Source organism: Cebidichthys violaceus, unplaced genomic scaffold (genome assembly GCF_023349555.1).
Source record: "Cebidichthys violaceus isolate CVI_PGR_0920_01 unplaced genomic scaffold, fCebVio1.0.p SCAF_25, whole genome shotgun sequence".
Taxonomy (NCBI): Eukaryota; Metazoa; Chordata; class Actinopteri; order Perciformes; family Stichaeidae; genus Cebidichthys; species Cebidichthys violaceus.
In genome coordinates this window covers 1,487,477-1,505,010 of record NW_027176428.1, presented here as the reverse complement: position 1 = coordinate 1,505,010, position 17,534 = coordinate 1,487,477, and the positions used below count along the sequence as shown (strand labels likewise).

Below are 17,534 nucleotides of genomic sequence, written 5' to 3'. Positions count from 1 at the left end.
GCTTATTGGCAGTCAAGCGTTACATTTTCACTGGTGTTCAGCAAGTGGATCAGGGGGGATCCCACCCCCCTCTCTGAAAACAGACACTCAGTCCTGTCTCCGTGTGAGTGCAGCCAGTTAGTTTTGTGAGTGCTACGATGTAGCATAAGCTGACGAGGCAGTGCTACACTGGATAACAAAACGGCACCTATATAGGTCCCTGGATAAATATTATTTCTAATTTGATCAACCCCTGGGAAACCCCAGCAGACGAACCTCCACAGCAGTCCAGCAGATGTGAGCAGGGTGGAGAGTTCAGGGAGGGGTAGCTGTCCGCTTTTAGCTTGGACCGTTTTTAATGGGATGGTTTGTGTTGTGGGTGTGTGAGGGTATGCTGAACTCAATGATGATGACCTCCAATTGGCCCTAATCGAGCAGACTCATTAGTGGCTGGCTCTGTTCAAAGTTTCTTCAGCCCCCTTTTTTTATTTTACTGTAATCGTCCAAATGGTAGGGCGAGACAGAAACGGCAATGTGGAGAGAGAAAAATGCAGAGTGAAAGACAAACAGAACAAATGGGAGATCAGAAAGAGAGAGGGTGAAAAAAAAAAAAGATAAACAAAGGGAAAGAGAACGAAAGAGTACGAGATGAGGGAGTAACAGAGCCTGCTTCCTGGCAGCCTCAGCTGCGTGCACATCTGTGTGCGAAGGGTCTGAGCGGACCCCCACGTGTTTGCTCAGGTCGCCTGATTGCCTTTCCTTCCTCCTCTCTCTCTCTCCCACTAAAGACCCGCTGTCCTTCCTCTCACTCCAATCACCGCAGCCAAGAGAGAGAGAGAGAGGGCAACTCCAGCAGACACGGGGAGCGAGGGCGAGGACTGCACTCATGACTCAGTGTTTGTCACATACAAATTCAAAAATAAAAATTGGCTGTTAAGAGATGTTTTTTTTTTAAAAAGAGACCTTGCATGGGATATATTTGGGGTTTGTGTTTGTTCCCCCCCCCCACCCACATGTGTGTGTGTGCATGAGCGTGTGTTTGTGTGTGTGTGTGTGTGCATGAGCATGTGGGTGTGTGCATATGTATGACTGTGTGTGACTCCGCTGGAGTCTGCTGTCTGGGTACAATGGTCCAGCCCGGGGCCTCAGCTCCACAAAGAGGCCTTCTCTTAACACGCCATCACAGATAGAGGAGGAGCCTGACCAAAGCATTACCATGCTCAAGGGATCACAGAGCTTCCCTTGATGCATCCGATATCCCCTTGTGATTTTAATAATCAAGCACTCTTCATTAAAAGCAGCGTTTAGTCTTATGCCTGTATGTTTGTGTGTCGAAGAATGATGGAGACAGAGTGAACTTACGAGGCAGTGACAGATCTTACTTTAGTATTAAACTTTATTTTCCTTTATTTCCTTTACTTTTGTAAGATGGAAAAAATGATAAAAACGTACAGCTTAGGGACTTTTCATCTAAGATAGGTCAGTGTTTTTCTTTACGTAATAACTATGACATTTAAAGGACCAGTGTGTCGGATTAAGTGGCGTCTAGCGGTGATGCCACTAGACTGCAACCAACTGAATACCCCTCCTCCGCTCACACCTCCTTTTACAAGTGTGTCGGAGCGCTACGGTGACATTTAGGTAAAAACATGAAAGGCTCATGCTAGAGCCAGTGTTCGGTTTGTCCGTTCTGGGCTACTGTAGAAACATGGCGGCGGAACTAAGCGGACTCCTTGAAGAGGACCTGCTCCCTTTGTAGATGTAAATGCTTCATTCTAAGCTAAGGAAAGAATAATGATTCTTAACTTCACGTAGTTGTACACTAATTAAAACATTATGAATATGATATTCCATTTTGGCCAAATGATCCCCCGAAATCCTACACACTGGACCTTTTTAAAATCATCGGTTTCCATGTGTCTTTGACGAAAGCTTAAAGAGGGAAAATAAATTATCGTAGCAATAATTATAACATCAAATATAACAACAATAATAGCAATTAAGCATTTATAAACACTCTATTTACTGTGTATGTTTTCCATAAAAGTCCATTATTAAAAACAGGTGGTGAGCGATGTGGTGGTGTACAATCCAGCATGTGAGGGGAGCACTGGTTTGTGGGTACTGTAGTCTGCGTCTGACTGGTTCCGTAACAGAGGTGCACGGGTGCTGTAGCTGTCAGCCAGTCTCTGGACCTCCAGCGCTGAAGGGTTTGTCTGTCCACGGCAGTTCTGGACGACAGCCTGGGGATGGACAGGGTGCACGTATCTCAGTGTATAATGAGATGGCCGTGAGGTGAAAACAGCGTTTCTTTTTAGGACCTCTCGTGAGTCTCCTGTTACAGGGTCATGGAGAGGTGGGTACCAAAGTGACTTAGTAAAAATAAGCAAATAGAATGACAAGCGTCTCCATTCACTCCATTCCTGCAAGCTTCAGTCACCAAGGGACTAAGAAACCCCTCATCATATTAGCTTCTTCACAGAGTTCGCTAAATTCCTGCTTCGCAGCGTCCCATCAGTGAGCTCAGGAATGACGCGACATTCAGTCATCAAGTCCAACTGAAAGTCTCTCCCCTCCAACCGCTGTACATGATGCAACGTAGTCTGCTCAGCTTACGACGTTGATGTGGAGGCCATTTAGTGTTAATGGCGACGTGGTGGCTCCTACAGGCGGAGGAGTTTTGGGGCCTGGAAGGGGCCTCAGTGACTCAGGGGCTCAGCCCAGACAGGCGAGCGATTGGAGTGGTGGGGGTGACCGAATGAAGGGTGAATGGGCGTGGGAGTGGGCAGCATGTGTCCCGTGTGGCTGAAGGGGGGCAGGTGACCCATGTGGGTCATGTGGCTGGTGAGGCCGGGTGCGCCGCCGAAGTGGGAAACCTTGTCCTGCATGCACTTCGATAGCTCGTCGAAGCCGTCCCCTGCTCGCTTGTTCCTCTTGGACTTGCTGGACATCTTGCGGTTGCGTGTCTGGATGCCTTCTTTCTTCATGGTCAGGGGTCTGTTGACCTGTGGAGAACCGCACATTAGCTCAGGGCACGCCGGACAAAAGCCTCACTGACAGTGTGAATACTATACATTATAGTGGTGGAGGTTTATTTTGCCGCCCAACTCCGGCTCATAATTTAAAATGTCACCAGAAAATATGTCACACACTGCATTTCCTGTTAGGATTTACACGCCTTTGCTTCACAGTAGCCCAATATTAAGAAGTACACCATGTGTTGAATAACTGCTATTAATAATGAGCATCTGTTTTGCATATATAGCTGCAAGTCTGGGGCGTTTTTTGGGGCTTTTGTCTAATTTCAAACAGAACAGTCCTGGTCAATATGAATACATGGGGATGAGGGCCTGGCTGGAGCTGAAAGGAGCAGCCTCAGACAAATCCTCATCAGTGTAACCGACGCCGTTACACTGAATGACAGTCCCACCCTGCAGCCTCTCCGGGGAGTAACGCCCCCCATTGAAACAACAACGGATTAATAAAAAAAAAAAGACGACCGGTGGGTTCTGCTCGACGGGGTGAGCAGGCTTTGCCTCGACACTCTCACAGTTCCTCCGCTCCTAAATCGATACGAGCTGTCCGCCCACTTGACCAGTTAACGACCAGCGGGCATACCCTTCCTCCTCCTCCTCCTCCTCCTCCTCCTCCCCCCCCCCCCCCCCCCCCCAAACCCTGCACTTGAGTGCAAGTTTTTCTTTAAAGGCTACTTACATTGTGCAGTTTATAGTAAAGGCCGCAGGCGTTACACACCGGGTCTCCGTTCCCGTTGCGCCTCCACAGGGTGGTGATGGTGGTCTGGCAGTTTGCACAGCAGGTGCCTGCACGTCTAGCGGCGGACTGAAGGAAGCAGAGAGAAACATATATACATCATGAATACTGACCCATTCACACGTGGAGGTCAGCGCGGACACCGAGCAGCACAAACACGTAGGTGCCCAACTGTCACGGCTCTTTAGACACCCATACAAGTTGAATCATTTAAACATTCGTGTTATTAAAGCCACTGCACTCACATCGCATGCAGTGAATTTAGTGTTTTCTGCCTCAGCACAAAATCAATAAGAGAGGGGAAGTTGTTGTTTTTTCTTAAATCAAACTGTGGGTTTCCGTGAGACCGCAGAACCATGTGCAGAATAGCATCAAAAGAAGCGACACCCAGACCGAAAACACATAATTCCCCCGTTAAATCAATTGCATGTATGCAGACCGCTACACCATGATCACGTTTTCTAATTTGCGCTATAAGTCATGGGGACATTCTTTGTTGGCCAACACAATGCCTGATTCTGTACACGCCTTCCGCCGATTATCATGTTTTAATATATTACAAATAAATATGCTGGTATTAACAGGTTCAAATGAAGGCCTTGCGTAAACCCTCTATCCTGATCCAGGGAAAGTGGGCTACAAGTCGCATAAGACCCGGTGTCCTGCCTGACAATGCGCTGCTGCGTCCATTGCGGATCAATTCTTCACACATAATAAGAAACATTAGCTTTACATGCAAGCAGCCTCCGGCTCTTCGCTTTGCAGGCAGCATCCAGGTTTTTCCTGTTAATTAATTTCAGGGCGACTCGTTGCTATTGACCTGGAGAACAGCAACAACCACCCCTGGTCTTTCTTAGGCGAAATCAAATATGTAACTTATATCTTTTTTAAAAAAAAAAAAAAGCCGCTGCGCTTTTAAGACCGTTCCACATGCGCATCGAGAATGATCAACAAGGGAAAAACATAAATCCATTTATTTTCCAATCCCCGCCCCTCACGGTCTGTCTCTTCACACATAAGCGGCTCCTCCAGTGTTGTGATAATCTCTTTACAGTATATGTCAGTCTGGCCACAGAGAATGCAGCGCGCTGGTTGAGGGCGGAAACAGCCGGGAGCCTGACTTCCTTATCTGGGCCGGACAGATATCCGGATAGGAAACAACTGGATGCCCCTTTGAACACAAACTCTGAAAAACACTTGAGCTGAAAATGCAAAAGCTACAGCCATATGGGCCGAGCCAGTGGAAAATGTAATGGGCTTTTTTACACGAGCAGGAACGACGTGGAGCTGGTCAAGGGGACAACACGAAGCAAATATATAAATATATATTATAGGCCCGTAATAAGGTTTTAAAAGTCGCCAGTTTATTGGCGAGTCAAATTATCTGCTGATCGCTATCGTAGATGCAATCTTAGCCCAGACCACTTTTTATGAAAGTTTATAGCAGTAAACTTTGCATTATTTATTTTTTTAAATATCCATTTTAGAGCCAGTAATTAATTTGTACTAATTTAGCCATTATTATTATTAGTGGAATTTAGTATTATTTGTGACTATGTTGCAGATAATTTATATTATTTACCAATACTTATAAATGTAAAAATGGCATGTGTATCTTTTTTTCTACCAGCCAGTTTAAAAATGTAAAAAACGTATTGTTATTGTAATTTTTAGACACCAACTGAATAAGCACCGACCACTTAAGTATTAAAGAAAATAAAATCCTGCTGAACAATAAAGGATTCAGGAGTTACTGTAAAATATCAATCCTTGAAAATAATAATACAGGCTATATATATTAAAATATTTAGCCTGGTGCACTCTTGTTTGAGAGTAAATGTTTTCAAAGATAATTAAACTACATGGGTTTATAAATTGAGAGTTGAATGCCACGAAATGAATTAACTATGGTGCAGAGAAATGTGTCCAGCTTCAGAAGGGTTAATGCCAGAAGTGGCTGTGCAGTGGTACATCCACTACAAGAATGTTATGTGTCCATGCTGCTTTTCATTTACTCAAGCTTGGTGTTAACTAAAGCAGCATGGGCAATGGTATCAGTAACAGTATCAGAAGTACCAGCAATAATGATAGCAGGAACAATGCAATAGTAGCAGTATTGTAACAGGCCATGAAGGCGGATCATCAGGGGGCGAGAGGGACAAACAATTCCAGGAAGATGATAGGGAAAATATAACTTTCCTGGAATTGTGCTGCCGGCATCGGCTTTGTCCTCTTATTTGGGTGCCCTCTCTCAAAGTGAAGCGATGGAGTGGGGAGTATAGGACTCACCAGTCTACGTTTGGGCTTGATGAGTGGTCGGTTCTGGCCGTTCATCTTGTGGTACAGTCCGCAGGCGTTGCACAGGTAGTGGCCGGTGCCGTCTCTTCGCCACAGAGGGGTGGAGGTGGCACCGCAGTTTACACATTCACGGCCCTCTGCATAGAGTTCAGGAGGAGGAGAAAAGAAGAAATTTTATATAATTAAAAAATTCACTGTCCATTAGAAGCAACACATAGCAGCTGGCGACAATACGGTGACGTGGGACCCTAGATGGCCCTGTAATATGAAGTCAAAATCTGTCTCATGATGGCGACAATGTGCAGGTGTACCAAGTGTGCGCGGCTGTCATGGACACAGACACCTCTATGTAAACCGATCCAGAGTGGGGAGGCCAGAAACCGCCAGAACTTGTCCAGAGGTGTCCGACACGAAGAATGAGAAACGCCATCAAATTAGGACTACATTATTCATGAGCTCAGTGGGCACCCATGAGAGGAAACATACGTGTGTGGTGATGGTATTAGATGTGGCGGACAGTGTTGCAAACGTTGATGAAAAGCTTGCAGGCCATGTTGGCTGCAATTGATAATATAGAAATTGTTTTCAGTCAGTTGATGAAGTTTCTATTATTCTTAAAAAAGTGACTGGATGTGAACTAGATTTCCTGTACTTGTGTTTTTCTATAAAAAAAAGCTGCTTTTTGAGTTATTCCCACGTGCTCTCCTCTCCCTTTCAGGTTAGACTGACTTCAAACAGCCTGTTGCTAAACCGACCGATTCATTTAATTCAAGTATCCCTCTCTCCCTAGAGCATCATCTCATTATTCCTGTTATAATGCCAGCGACACCCACAGTCCCACCCTCGCTCTACAATGGAATCTGACCTGAGCAAAAAGCTATGTTCCTTTTGAAATGCATCTCGCCGCTTTTTTTTTAAATTTGTACCTCCCTTCTCTTCCTCTTAAAGCGTTTCGCAGGTTAGGCAACCACATTAAAGCGGGTTCATTAACATTTAAAATATGCATCAGCAATGACTGATGTATTTATGTGTTATGCAATGTTTAGTGTTGAAATAAGAAGAAAAAAAGGGAAGCTCTGTGTGAAAAGGTAGTGTAGAGAGAGCCACTATACTGAAATGTCATTGTGGCATTTTGCACAACAATCAATCCCCATTACTGGCACATGGACATCGACTTTGATAGATAAGAGCCTTTTTAATGCCGTAGCTGAAATGTTTGTGTTGCTGATTCAGGCGCAGTCTGGCCTGCTTCTTTTAAATGTCACAGTGTTGCGTTTCTCTTTCTACAACAGCTCACATTCACTCAGATTATCAGCCGACGAGCATCGCCCAGGTGTATTAAAAAGCAATAGATGACAATATTGATTATTACACAGCTACATTTGGAGGGACGTGTTAGCCTAAAACAGTCTATGATGTTTCTCCATTATTATTATTTTTGGTCCATTATTTCAACAGCTGGAACAATGTAGGAAAATTACAGAGTCATTACCAGACTGAGTTTGTTTTTCAAATGTCTGCACTTTAATGTCTAATGTCTAAATATTCCCTTAAATATCACTCTATCTAATATTACTATTAATAACGCATGCAGTCTATTGAACCAGGTGCATTATTATATCTATTTTTTTAAACAATGATGTACATTTTAATCAGTATTACTCAATGCACTAATCTCAAAATGTTGAAGTTATGTATAAGTGTTGTTTGGATACACTTTCATCTACTCATATAGAAGCAAGTCTACTGTGGACTTATAGTTCCCTCCACTTCATGTCGGTGCTCTGGGCCAAGGCCATGCTTAAAAACACAAACAGCAGGGCTCTGTCGCCTGTGCTTTGTTAGGACTATGAGAGCTGTGGGCGGGGGTGGAGGTCGTGATTTGTTCACTTGGAGGTATACAGGATATGGCAGGAGCCAGGGCGTCGTGACTCCTTCGTTTTTTAAGTGCAATAAAGGCCACATTTAAAAGAAAACAAGTTTATGGCACGAAGAAGAAGCCCAGTCGACTGCTGAACATGAACGTAAAACGAATTAATGTCGATGTAAAGTCTCCGTGAAAGATATTTAAAAAAGTGTTGTTGTGTAATCTCTGGTGAAACTACAATCATTCCGTTTTATTTTATATGTCAGACATATATATGAATAATTGGTTAATTTAATTAGCTGTAATCCCACTTTCCTTACTTTGAAGTTGCCCACAGAAACATTCAATCATGGGCCCTATAGCTGAACATGTAGCCTGGTAAAGGGTTGACCCCGATTAGTCTGATGAGTTTCATTTGAGGTTGATTCCCCACTAAGGAGACGCCTTTAAGTGGATGCGGCTTTATAAGTGGCGAGGAGTGCGATGGGACAAAAGATAAGACTTGTCAGGACGGGTTCTAAAGCGGACAGACGGGTCCGATATGGAAATGATCTCTCTTTGTATCAGTGACCCAATGGAGCAACAATTTCTTTCTAAAGTGGCATCAACATTAATAATAATAATTATGAAATAAATAAATAAAAAAACACTCGCATACAATCCAATATGGAGGGACCCCTACACGTATATAAACGAAATGTACAACAGTAGCAGAATGCCTATTACAGGGTGACAACGTGTATCTGCTGATGATTGATCGGGTAAACTATAGTGTGTAATGCTTCACTGCTCGGCTGAATCCACCATAACCATTTCAGTAGGCCTTATCAGTTCGATCTGCCATCTGACGCGAGGGAGAAACGCACGTGAGACTCACCTGAGCTCGACCGAGCCTTGCTCTTGCATTTGGGCGTAAAGCTGGAGGAGGACCCGCCGAGCAGGCTGCCGGGGTGGAAGAGGCTGCCGCCGTACTCGTGGGGCGTATGCAGAGGGTAGGCCGGGTAGGTCGGGATCGGGTGGTGCGTGGCCGGGCCCTGGCCGTTCATCGAGGCCAGGCCGCTGCGGAGCGGACTACAGCTCTCCATCTTCATGCCGTCCGTCAGCTGCACTTGGTACTTGATCGACTCCTTCTCGTCCATTCTGGTCGAGCTGGAGGTCGGAGAGGTGGGGCCGGGGTCCGGGGACACGTCTTTCGGAGGGGTAGGGGGGAAGCTGTAGAGGTGCGCGTTGGAGTGGGACACCGTGAGCGACGAGACCGGTGCCGTGCCGGTGCTGCTGCTGCAGGGGTAGCCGGAGCTGGCGGGGTGCAGGCCGGGTTTGCTGAAGTGGCTGACCGCCCATGCGTTGTGGTGGTGGGCCGCGGAAAGGGCAGCTTTCCCGGGGTCCAGCCAGGGAATACCGGGGCTGTGGATAAGGTGTGGTCGACAAACCTGGTTCCCAGCGAGACGAGCTGAAATCCAAATATAGTATTTAATATATTATTTTTTTTAAACGCCTCTTTGACACACTCTTGTCATCAGTTTGCAAAACAGAAATACCTTTATCTTACCTGCTAAATACACAGAATTACTCGAATCCATTTGGATCCAGATGAAGATAAAAATATTTTTGTTAATTTGAAATGAGATAGTTTTCCCTCACAATTAAAATGATTTGCCAGTTGCCTTGCAAGTCGTATCTTAGATTGAATAGATAAATACCTATTTACACCAGCAAACACACTCTAAGCTTCTCGCCAGGACTGTATCTTATCATCGCCTGCAGCTCCCGGACTAAAGATTGTTATTAGTAAATTTGCGGTTTTTATTTTATATCCAGGAAGTGCCTCTCTCTCTTTCTCTCTCTCTCTACCTCCAGAAACCCCTGCCCCAACAGAGAGGGGTTAAATGACATACTTCCCTTTCCTCTGGCTGTCATTTGCTAGAAATTCCTTTTATGTTGGTGAATTGGCCCGTGAAGTCTAGATGAGTTTTTTTTAAAGCAAATTACTGCACATTGCATGCATTGTTCAACTTAAAGTTTCCGTACTAAATTAATATACCTATTCCAGAGCCACACAGATGATATAATATATATATATATATATATATATATATATATATATATATATATATATATATATATATATATATATATATATATATATATAAAGCTCTATTTAGTCTGTGATGGATTATACAAAAACTTAAATAGGGCATTAATAACGTGTACAATTTTCAAATGCGATCCTAATATCTCATCACACTCATCACAGCTTGAAGGGTCACTGTAAACGTGTGCGCATCTTACCGTGTGCTTGGCTGTACGTGACCCTTGCCCGGGAGTTGGTGTAGTAGGGGTTCCCTTGAGAGTCCAAGTGGTTCAGAAACATGTCAACTTCGTCCTGGGGCAGTAAAGGCGCCATGGGCTCCATGTAGTTGTGGCTCAGACTGTGGTGGTGAGAGTCCGGGTGCTGGCCGTTCAGCACTGCGTGATGATGCGCCATCCACCGAGACTGATCGGCCGCTGCGACCTCCATGGTCCTCTCCTCTGCAGGCGTCTCTCTGTGCGTCGGGCTACTTTTAGGCTATGTTTACCTCCAAGTGGAAGTTAAATCCTCCTCACAATATAGTTCCTGAGCTGTGAACGTCTCGGCTGTGTGTTTATTTACTTCAGAAATAGAATCCTTAAATAACCCGGTCTCCTTTCTCCTCCGTTTAACCTGTAATGAGACGAAAACAAAATGTTAATTTAGCCTATGAACACCGTGGCCGCTCCACCTCTCCTTCCACGCAAAGAGGCGTTCTTTATACATATAGTTTTCTTATCGAATCATAGCAGCTGACACGTGAAATAAACGTTGCACATTTTAGGTCCCTAATGATTAAAGCTTGAAAAGAAAGGCAGCTGCCTCAATGTCGAAGCCATGCATCCCGTCCCCGCACAAAGTAAAAAAAAAAAATACAAATGTTTCCTCTGGATACCTGTTGCAATTCCGATCAGCTGACTGCGAATACAGCTTGTGTAAACCTCTTGATCCATGCAGCGCTCGGGCTCATTAATGAGATGTGGCGCAGACTGATGCGGCTGGCGCCAGTAAATTCCCATATCAAGCCACGTGGGGCGGGGCTTCGGTCTGAGCCAATCACAACCAGCCCTGCCACAATTGGCTCGCTGCATCCCTGCTCTGCTCTCCTTTCAATTTCCATGTCCCTGCACCGACAAAACTAAAAGACTTATCAATCAGCAGTGTAATTTCTCCGGGGGTCTTTCTCTCTCATGAAGCTCACACTGAATGAGCAATCGGTCCCCGATAATCTGCTTTTTTTAGCGGCAGTTATAAGCCTAAAGACAGACATCTAACATGAGGGGGAATTCAGCCTGCACAATATATGGCTTACACGGCCTATTATAATGGTGCAGAAAGCGTAATCTGATGTAACTCGCTTTCATAAAATATATTAATATATCTGAGACATTTTGAGTGACGTTAACTTTTCACAATGTTGCTGATTGAGCCTCGCATCACCGACAATAATTATAGGCGTTGATTTTTCCATACTGCTGTTATGTAAATAAACAGAGTTTTCAGCACCTCTAAAACCAACACAGTCGATTTATGACCCCCGAAATTGGCCCCATTGTTGGGAGCGCCTAATTGTCTTTAATCAGTAGCAGGGCATTCCTCTTGTGAAAACAGTGTTTTTGTCTCGAGGACAGAGCAATCAAACGATGCAGTTTGCATATGAATGGCGCCTCTTTCTCACTTGGTGGCACCAGGGATGGGCGCAAGGCCTCACCTACGAAAACCAGTTGGTCACCATCAGCGTCTCTTAACGCCGTCATTACAATACAAATTAAAACAGAAATCAAACCCCCAAACAAAGGCGTGTTAATTCATTCATTTTCATTACCGTCATTATTATTGTTATTTGCTGCTTTTAAGGATACACAAGCAAGTTTCTGCCAGTGTGGATTAAGGGGAGAAAATGAAGGCCAAATAAAACTACGAACAAAAAGTCTTATTCTATTCCATTCTAATTTTAGAATTAGCGGTGCGCGTGTAAAATGATTAGTCCGTGTGCACAAATCCATGCCTGTGCCCATAAAGATATAGGCCTACTTGCAGTGTGTGTGTGTGTGTGTGTGTGTGTGTGTGTGTGTGTGTGTGTGTGTGTGTGTGTGTGTGTGCGCGCGTGTTCGTGATTGACAGGGAATAATTGGAGGGTTCTCGGAGCCTAGACTGGCCGCCACGCTGACGCCTGGCCCTGACGTCACAGAGTTTGCGGGGGAGTCACGTGAAGCTTGTGATACCTGGACAAATTCTCTGAGTAAAAGACCCCTCGTAACCCCGATGACACGGTATCCCCGATGCAGGTCATTAGGGTTACAATCACGCTCTGATCTGCTGCTATACCTGCTGTGTGTGTGTGTGTGTGTGTGTGTGTGTGTGTGTGTGTGTGTGTGTGTGTGTGTCAGTCGTCAGTCGTTAAATCAGTGGCATGTTGCCAGGGGCAGTGAGTTGAGGAGCTCAGCCCTTTGAGCTTGTCAACTCCTAAAATCAACAAATTAGTGCAAGTTGGGCAGCAGAGGGCCTGCTACCTGAATAACTGACATTCCATAGAAAAGTGGGCAGGTGGAGTGAGAACTTACCTTTTGTACGACTATTCCTAGTCAACTTATAGATATTGTACTATAACGCACACAAGATCAGTCATCAAATATACACAATTTGTGTGTCTAATAGAGAAGCTATTTTATGCTACTATCGAGTAATTGCTGTCACACTGCTTTGAACCCGAAGCAACAACGACTCCCTCTGTTCAAGCATGAATGGATGACCAGCGATGCTCTTGTTCTTGAGGCTATAGTAGTGAAAGCACTTTTTATTCCGGAGCACTGTAACATGTCACTGTATAGCCTGCAGTGGTCAGCCTGTGCTTCTGGGTTCCTGGTCCAGCTATAAGGCTCTAGCTGCTGCAGCATGCCCATTGTTGTTTTCATGTTTGCCAAATGGATTACTCAGCAGGATTTAGCCCTCTGTAATTTATACCTTCATTAATCCCATTTGTATCTGTGCTGGAACAAAAGATGGGAGAGGGTGACGAAGGGTTAGTGAGAGAGAGGGGGGGGGGTTGCTGTTGCTTTCCCTCTGTCTTTCTCAAGGACACAGCAGTATTGTTTCACCCAGGGATGCTATCCTAGACCGGAGAACACTATCCCTCCCACAACACCTCCTGGGTGAGAACTGTGTGCAACAACTGTGTCGCTGTGCAGCCGCAGTGGCTAATGAACAACAAGATTATCATTCCGATCCATGCTGTTATTAAATGGGATTGGCTTTATCTACCTGTTTGTTCCCATTGGGCACGGTCATCCATCATTATCCAAGAGCGGAGGTGTGTGACTGTGCGAATGTGTGTGTGTGTGTGTGTGTGTGTGTGTGTGTGTGTGTGTGTGTGTGTGTGTGTGTGTGTGTGTGTGTGTGTGTGGGGGGGGGGGGGGGGGGGGAGGAGTGTGAAGAGCCACAGTGGTGCTCCTGAAGATAAGCAGAGCCAGGGAGAAAAGAATGACACAAACCAGCTGAAGCATTATTGTCCCCTTTACTCACGGCTAATTAGATCGAGCCCGGGCACTAGGGGGCTTTATGGACACAAGCACCAGGACACAGGGCCATATAACTGCTGGGAGAGGGGCCTGGACGCTGCTAAGAGAGCCACACTCACTCCCATTTAAGCAGTTTGAGCAGAGAATAATAACATTTCAGAATAGAGCAGGACACGACACACGGACTGCTCACATAACAAAAGGGGATTATGGAGCAGAAGATGATTCTTAGGTTTGTCAATAACATCCCTTATTGGAGCTTTAATTCTTTCTGGGAAAAGTTCTCCACAGCTCAATGCTGGGGTGTTTGATCAAAAAGAGATCAGAGATTCAGCTCCTCAGCACCAGTGTTCAAATCATGACCATTCATTCAGTCACTCATTCATTCAAAAATAACAAGAGGTTTCTTTCTTACAAATCTACACAGTCTGTTCTCAATAACAGAGCTTCAGACAGTTACTTTTCTTTTTTCTTTTTCATGCACAAAAAGCCCATTAAGCGTGATGCACACAGCAACACAGGTAAGAGAGAGAGAGAGGGAGAGAGAGGTTGCTTGGTGTAAAAGGTGCCATGTATTGTGCAGCTCCTGCATGCCTGTGGAGACCCCAGCCCGCCCCTGTCTCTGCTCCACCATTGTAGGGATGTGATTGCTCTCTCTGCTGATGAGAGATGAGTGCTCAAGTCATTACGCATTTTAAAGCGTGACAATTGAATACCTTTGTGGTCACTAACATCATGCTGATGATACACTAATCCATTTCGTGATCGAGTTTTTTTTTTGTTGGGGGGGGTTTGCCTGCAGGAATAGAACACCTTGCCCACGGCAACATAAAGTGGGCGACAATAGAATGAATTATTAATAGTATTTACGCGACCTGCTAGGTGGAATATTATTATTAGTAGGTGCATTAATTATCAGTTTGGGCTCAATGCTTTTCTTTTTTATTGTCCGCTCATTTAGAATAATAATAGAGCTACTTGTCTAAAAAGATAGGAAAGCAGACTAGTTGCCAGTGAGTAACAAAAGTAGCTGACAACGAACCTTTACAAGGCATACGTCTATATTCTTTACACGTTTAATCCAATGCTGTGCCGCTTTCTTTTCAGACGTTATGGAGGTTTACCGGCTAAAAGCCGTGACAAACTGAGGCTGAATGTGAAGGTAAATATAAGCTGGAATTAGGGCCTTTGCACAAAGCGTGAAAGTATAATCATCATAAACAGTCATGAAAGCTAGAGCTCAAGCAATGCTGCAGAAAAATATGCTGTTGTTTTTTGCTACAATAATGTTAATAACGATCGACGAGATGTTTTTATTTATTTATTTATTTATTTTTACCAATTTTTAGAGCCTCTATAGCCATATATTTGCTTACGTATTTATCTATTTTAATGTATAAATGGAAATAACATTTCCCAAAAGAAGAAATAAAAATGCAAGATTAAAAAAATATATTTGCAATTCACTTACCGATTCAGTCTTATGGGAGCAGAGTGGCTGCGCTTTCGGAGTCAAACCAGAGAGAAAGTGGGTCTATCCGATTCACTCCAACATAACTGCGCAAAATAACCGACCGATGAGGAAAGGTTGTCCAAGCGAGCCTTGCTTTTTTAAAGACGCTGTCGAGACAACATGGAACAACCCGTGGCCTGGAGCCGCTGCTCGCTGTCTCATCACCCGGCAGAGAGCGATGTGTGTGTGTGTGTGTGTGTGTGTGTGTGTGTGTGTGTGTGTGTGTGTGTGTGTGTGTGTGTGTGTGTGTGTGTCTGCGCTCAGTCCCTCCCTCCTCTCTCGCTGTATCCAAACCTTTCTGAATATGAGCAAAAAACTTCAGCGGCCGTATGAGCAACAGCAACGTAATGGCACGTCAGCCACCAGCCCCGTCTTCCGGGTCCCGGTTAAATAGACAGAAACTGGCAGCAATACCTGTTCCCAAGAGGCGATCAATAGCGTTGAACTTGCCCCTTTTTCGGGATCCCAGCATTTTATCGTTTTATCTCAAGGACCCCAGGTCTGATATATAAGTGGGGACGTGAGAACAGTAGGCTATTTCACTTCTAAACTAAATAAATGCATTTGGGTGAGGACTCCCTGGGTCTTTCAAGGGCCAATGGATGTCCCTGGCCCCCATCTGTGCCAGCCAGGTGCAACACGATACATGTGCTCAATCTCTGTGAGTTTGGAAGTAAGTTGTAAACGACCAACTCTCGCAGCTTGTAGCCAAAAGAAAAAAAAGGTTTACTGTGAACCTGGTCAACTGAGCGTAAATGCGAAATGTGCATTGTTGAATGTCCAGTCGTTCATGTGCACATCAGTAGAAATGTAAGGCAAGACATGTTGTTAATGATATGTTACTCTTATGTTTGCTGTCACTAAAACTGACAGCCTCGCTGGTTCTAATTGACTTACTGAGATTCTGCTTCATGACCCCCCCCCCCCCGTTAAATGTGTTAAAGAAGAAAGATCCTCCCCCCCTCGTCTTTTTTGTGCTTTAAATCCCACACAGTAACAACAACTTTGTAAAACATGCAAAGCCCCTAAAATCTCCTGCACGCGACCTGGGCTCGTGCGCGGCGCTGCAGCCAGGCAGGTGCAAGGGGCGCGAGGACCTCTGCAACTCGGGGCTCGTGCTCCCCAGAGTGCACACGCACACAAAAAGAAAAGACCAAAAAAAAAAGAAAAGAAATGTGAAGTCTGACTGAATAAATAACATTTGTTTCTATGTTTAAAATCAGCAGAGCAAAGATGCGAGAGCTCAAAATATCCAGTTTTGGCACAATGGACGTCCACAGAAATATAACTTTGTAAATAAAGTGCTTAATGGTTTCTTAAAATGTTTGACTTATAAAACCTATGAGGCTTTTTTAGATGAAAATTTCTCTTTTTAAAGTTTGTCTGTATATTGTTATTAACTTGACTGTAGAAATATATAGAAATATATGTTGAAAAACAGCATTATTAGTTTGACTTTTGGTTATTTGGTATACATTTTTAGTTGCAACATGTATACTATAGTCTATATTCAATATTAATATAATTAGGCGATACAAACAATATATTTGAGTCAACATTATGCCTTTTAGTATTTGTTGTTAGCCTAATTAGAATTGAATTAGCTGAGAATTGGGACAATAGAGTCTTTCAGACAACAATTCACCATGAAGAGCTATCAGTCAGGTTTAAAGCAGCTGGTCAAATAGAGAACTCAAAGTTTATACAAGTGTTAAATCAACTACTTTTTTTTTTTAGGCGCTGTCAGAAAATAATTACCTCCTGAAATGATAACCACCAAATGTGGGCTTATTATTGTTGTTGTATTTATTATTGTTGCTATTATTATTACATGTTAAAAATAGACCTATTATCTGTATCAATAATCGACTTCACAACATTATAGCCTAATGTTATATTTGTGTCTACTTGCACTTGTATTGTTAATCAATTTTCTGCATGTTCTGCACGAGACACCGCCTGTGTGCGTGTGTGTGTGTGTGCGTGCGTGCGTGCGTGTGCGTGCGGTTTTCGTCAGGGACGATATTATATGCACACTGCATTAGATGCCAGGGCCCTTCTCCTTCTGATTATTACCAGGGGTAATATTTCATCGGCACCACGCAATCTTTGTTCTCTGTGAAGATAATAAATGGCCTAATCGTTATCAGCAAACTGCTGGGGGTGTCAGCGCCGACCGAGGCTGGAAGCGGGGTCCAAAGTGCTGCTGAATAAATTGGTGTTCCTTATCTCTCACTCCCAGATTATCGCCGCCTTTTCAAACTTGCACAACAAATACATTCAATGCATCTAATGCATCATTTGTGTGCGTGTGTGTGTGCGTGAAAGAGAGAGTGCGTGTGTGTGTGTGTGTGTGTGTGGGGGGGGGGGGGGGGGGGGGGGTCCCGCAGGTTGATAGAGACAGATAGGCGAGAAATATTTACGCGCAGCAGCGGTACAGCCAATATAGGCTCTGTATAGCTTTAGAGGGAGTTTATTGGCGAGACCATTGGTACACACACGGCACTTTACATATCAATG

General features: G+C 44.4%; 1 protein-coding gene across 2 annotated transcripts; it reads right to left on the bottom strand.

Moving 5' to 3' along the window:
- Nucleotides 1–1,357: 1,357 nt before the first annotated feature.
- gata2a (GATA binding protein 2a) lies at nt 1,358–15,287 on the bottom strand. 2 transcript variants are annotated; one of them, XM_068720419.1, is made up of 6 exons: nt 14,973–15,287; nt 10,205–10,616; nt 8,793–9,365; nt 6,040–6,185; nt 3,694–3,819; nt 1,358–2,984 (listed from the first exon to the last, which is right to left on the bottom strand). In XM_068720419.1, exons 2-6 carry the CDS (start codon nt 10,431–10,433, stop codon nt 2,679–2,681), a joined length of 1,380 nt encoding a protein of 459 aa, XP_068576520.1. In that variant the 5' UTR covers nt 10,434–10,616; nt 14,973–15,287; the 3' UTR covers nt 1,358–2,678. The 2 variants fall into 2 exon arrangements, with proteins under 2 accessions (XP_068576520.1, XP_068576521.1); XM_068720420.1 differs by lacking the exon at nt 14,973–15,287 and adding an exon at nt 10,879–10,966.
- Nucleotides 15,288–17,534: the final 2,247 nt, after the last annotated feature.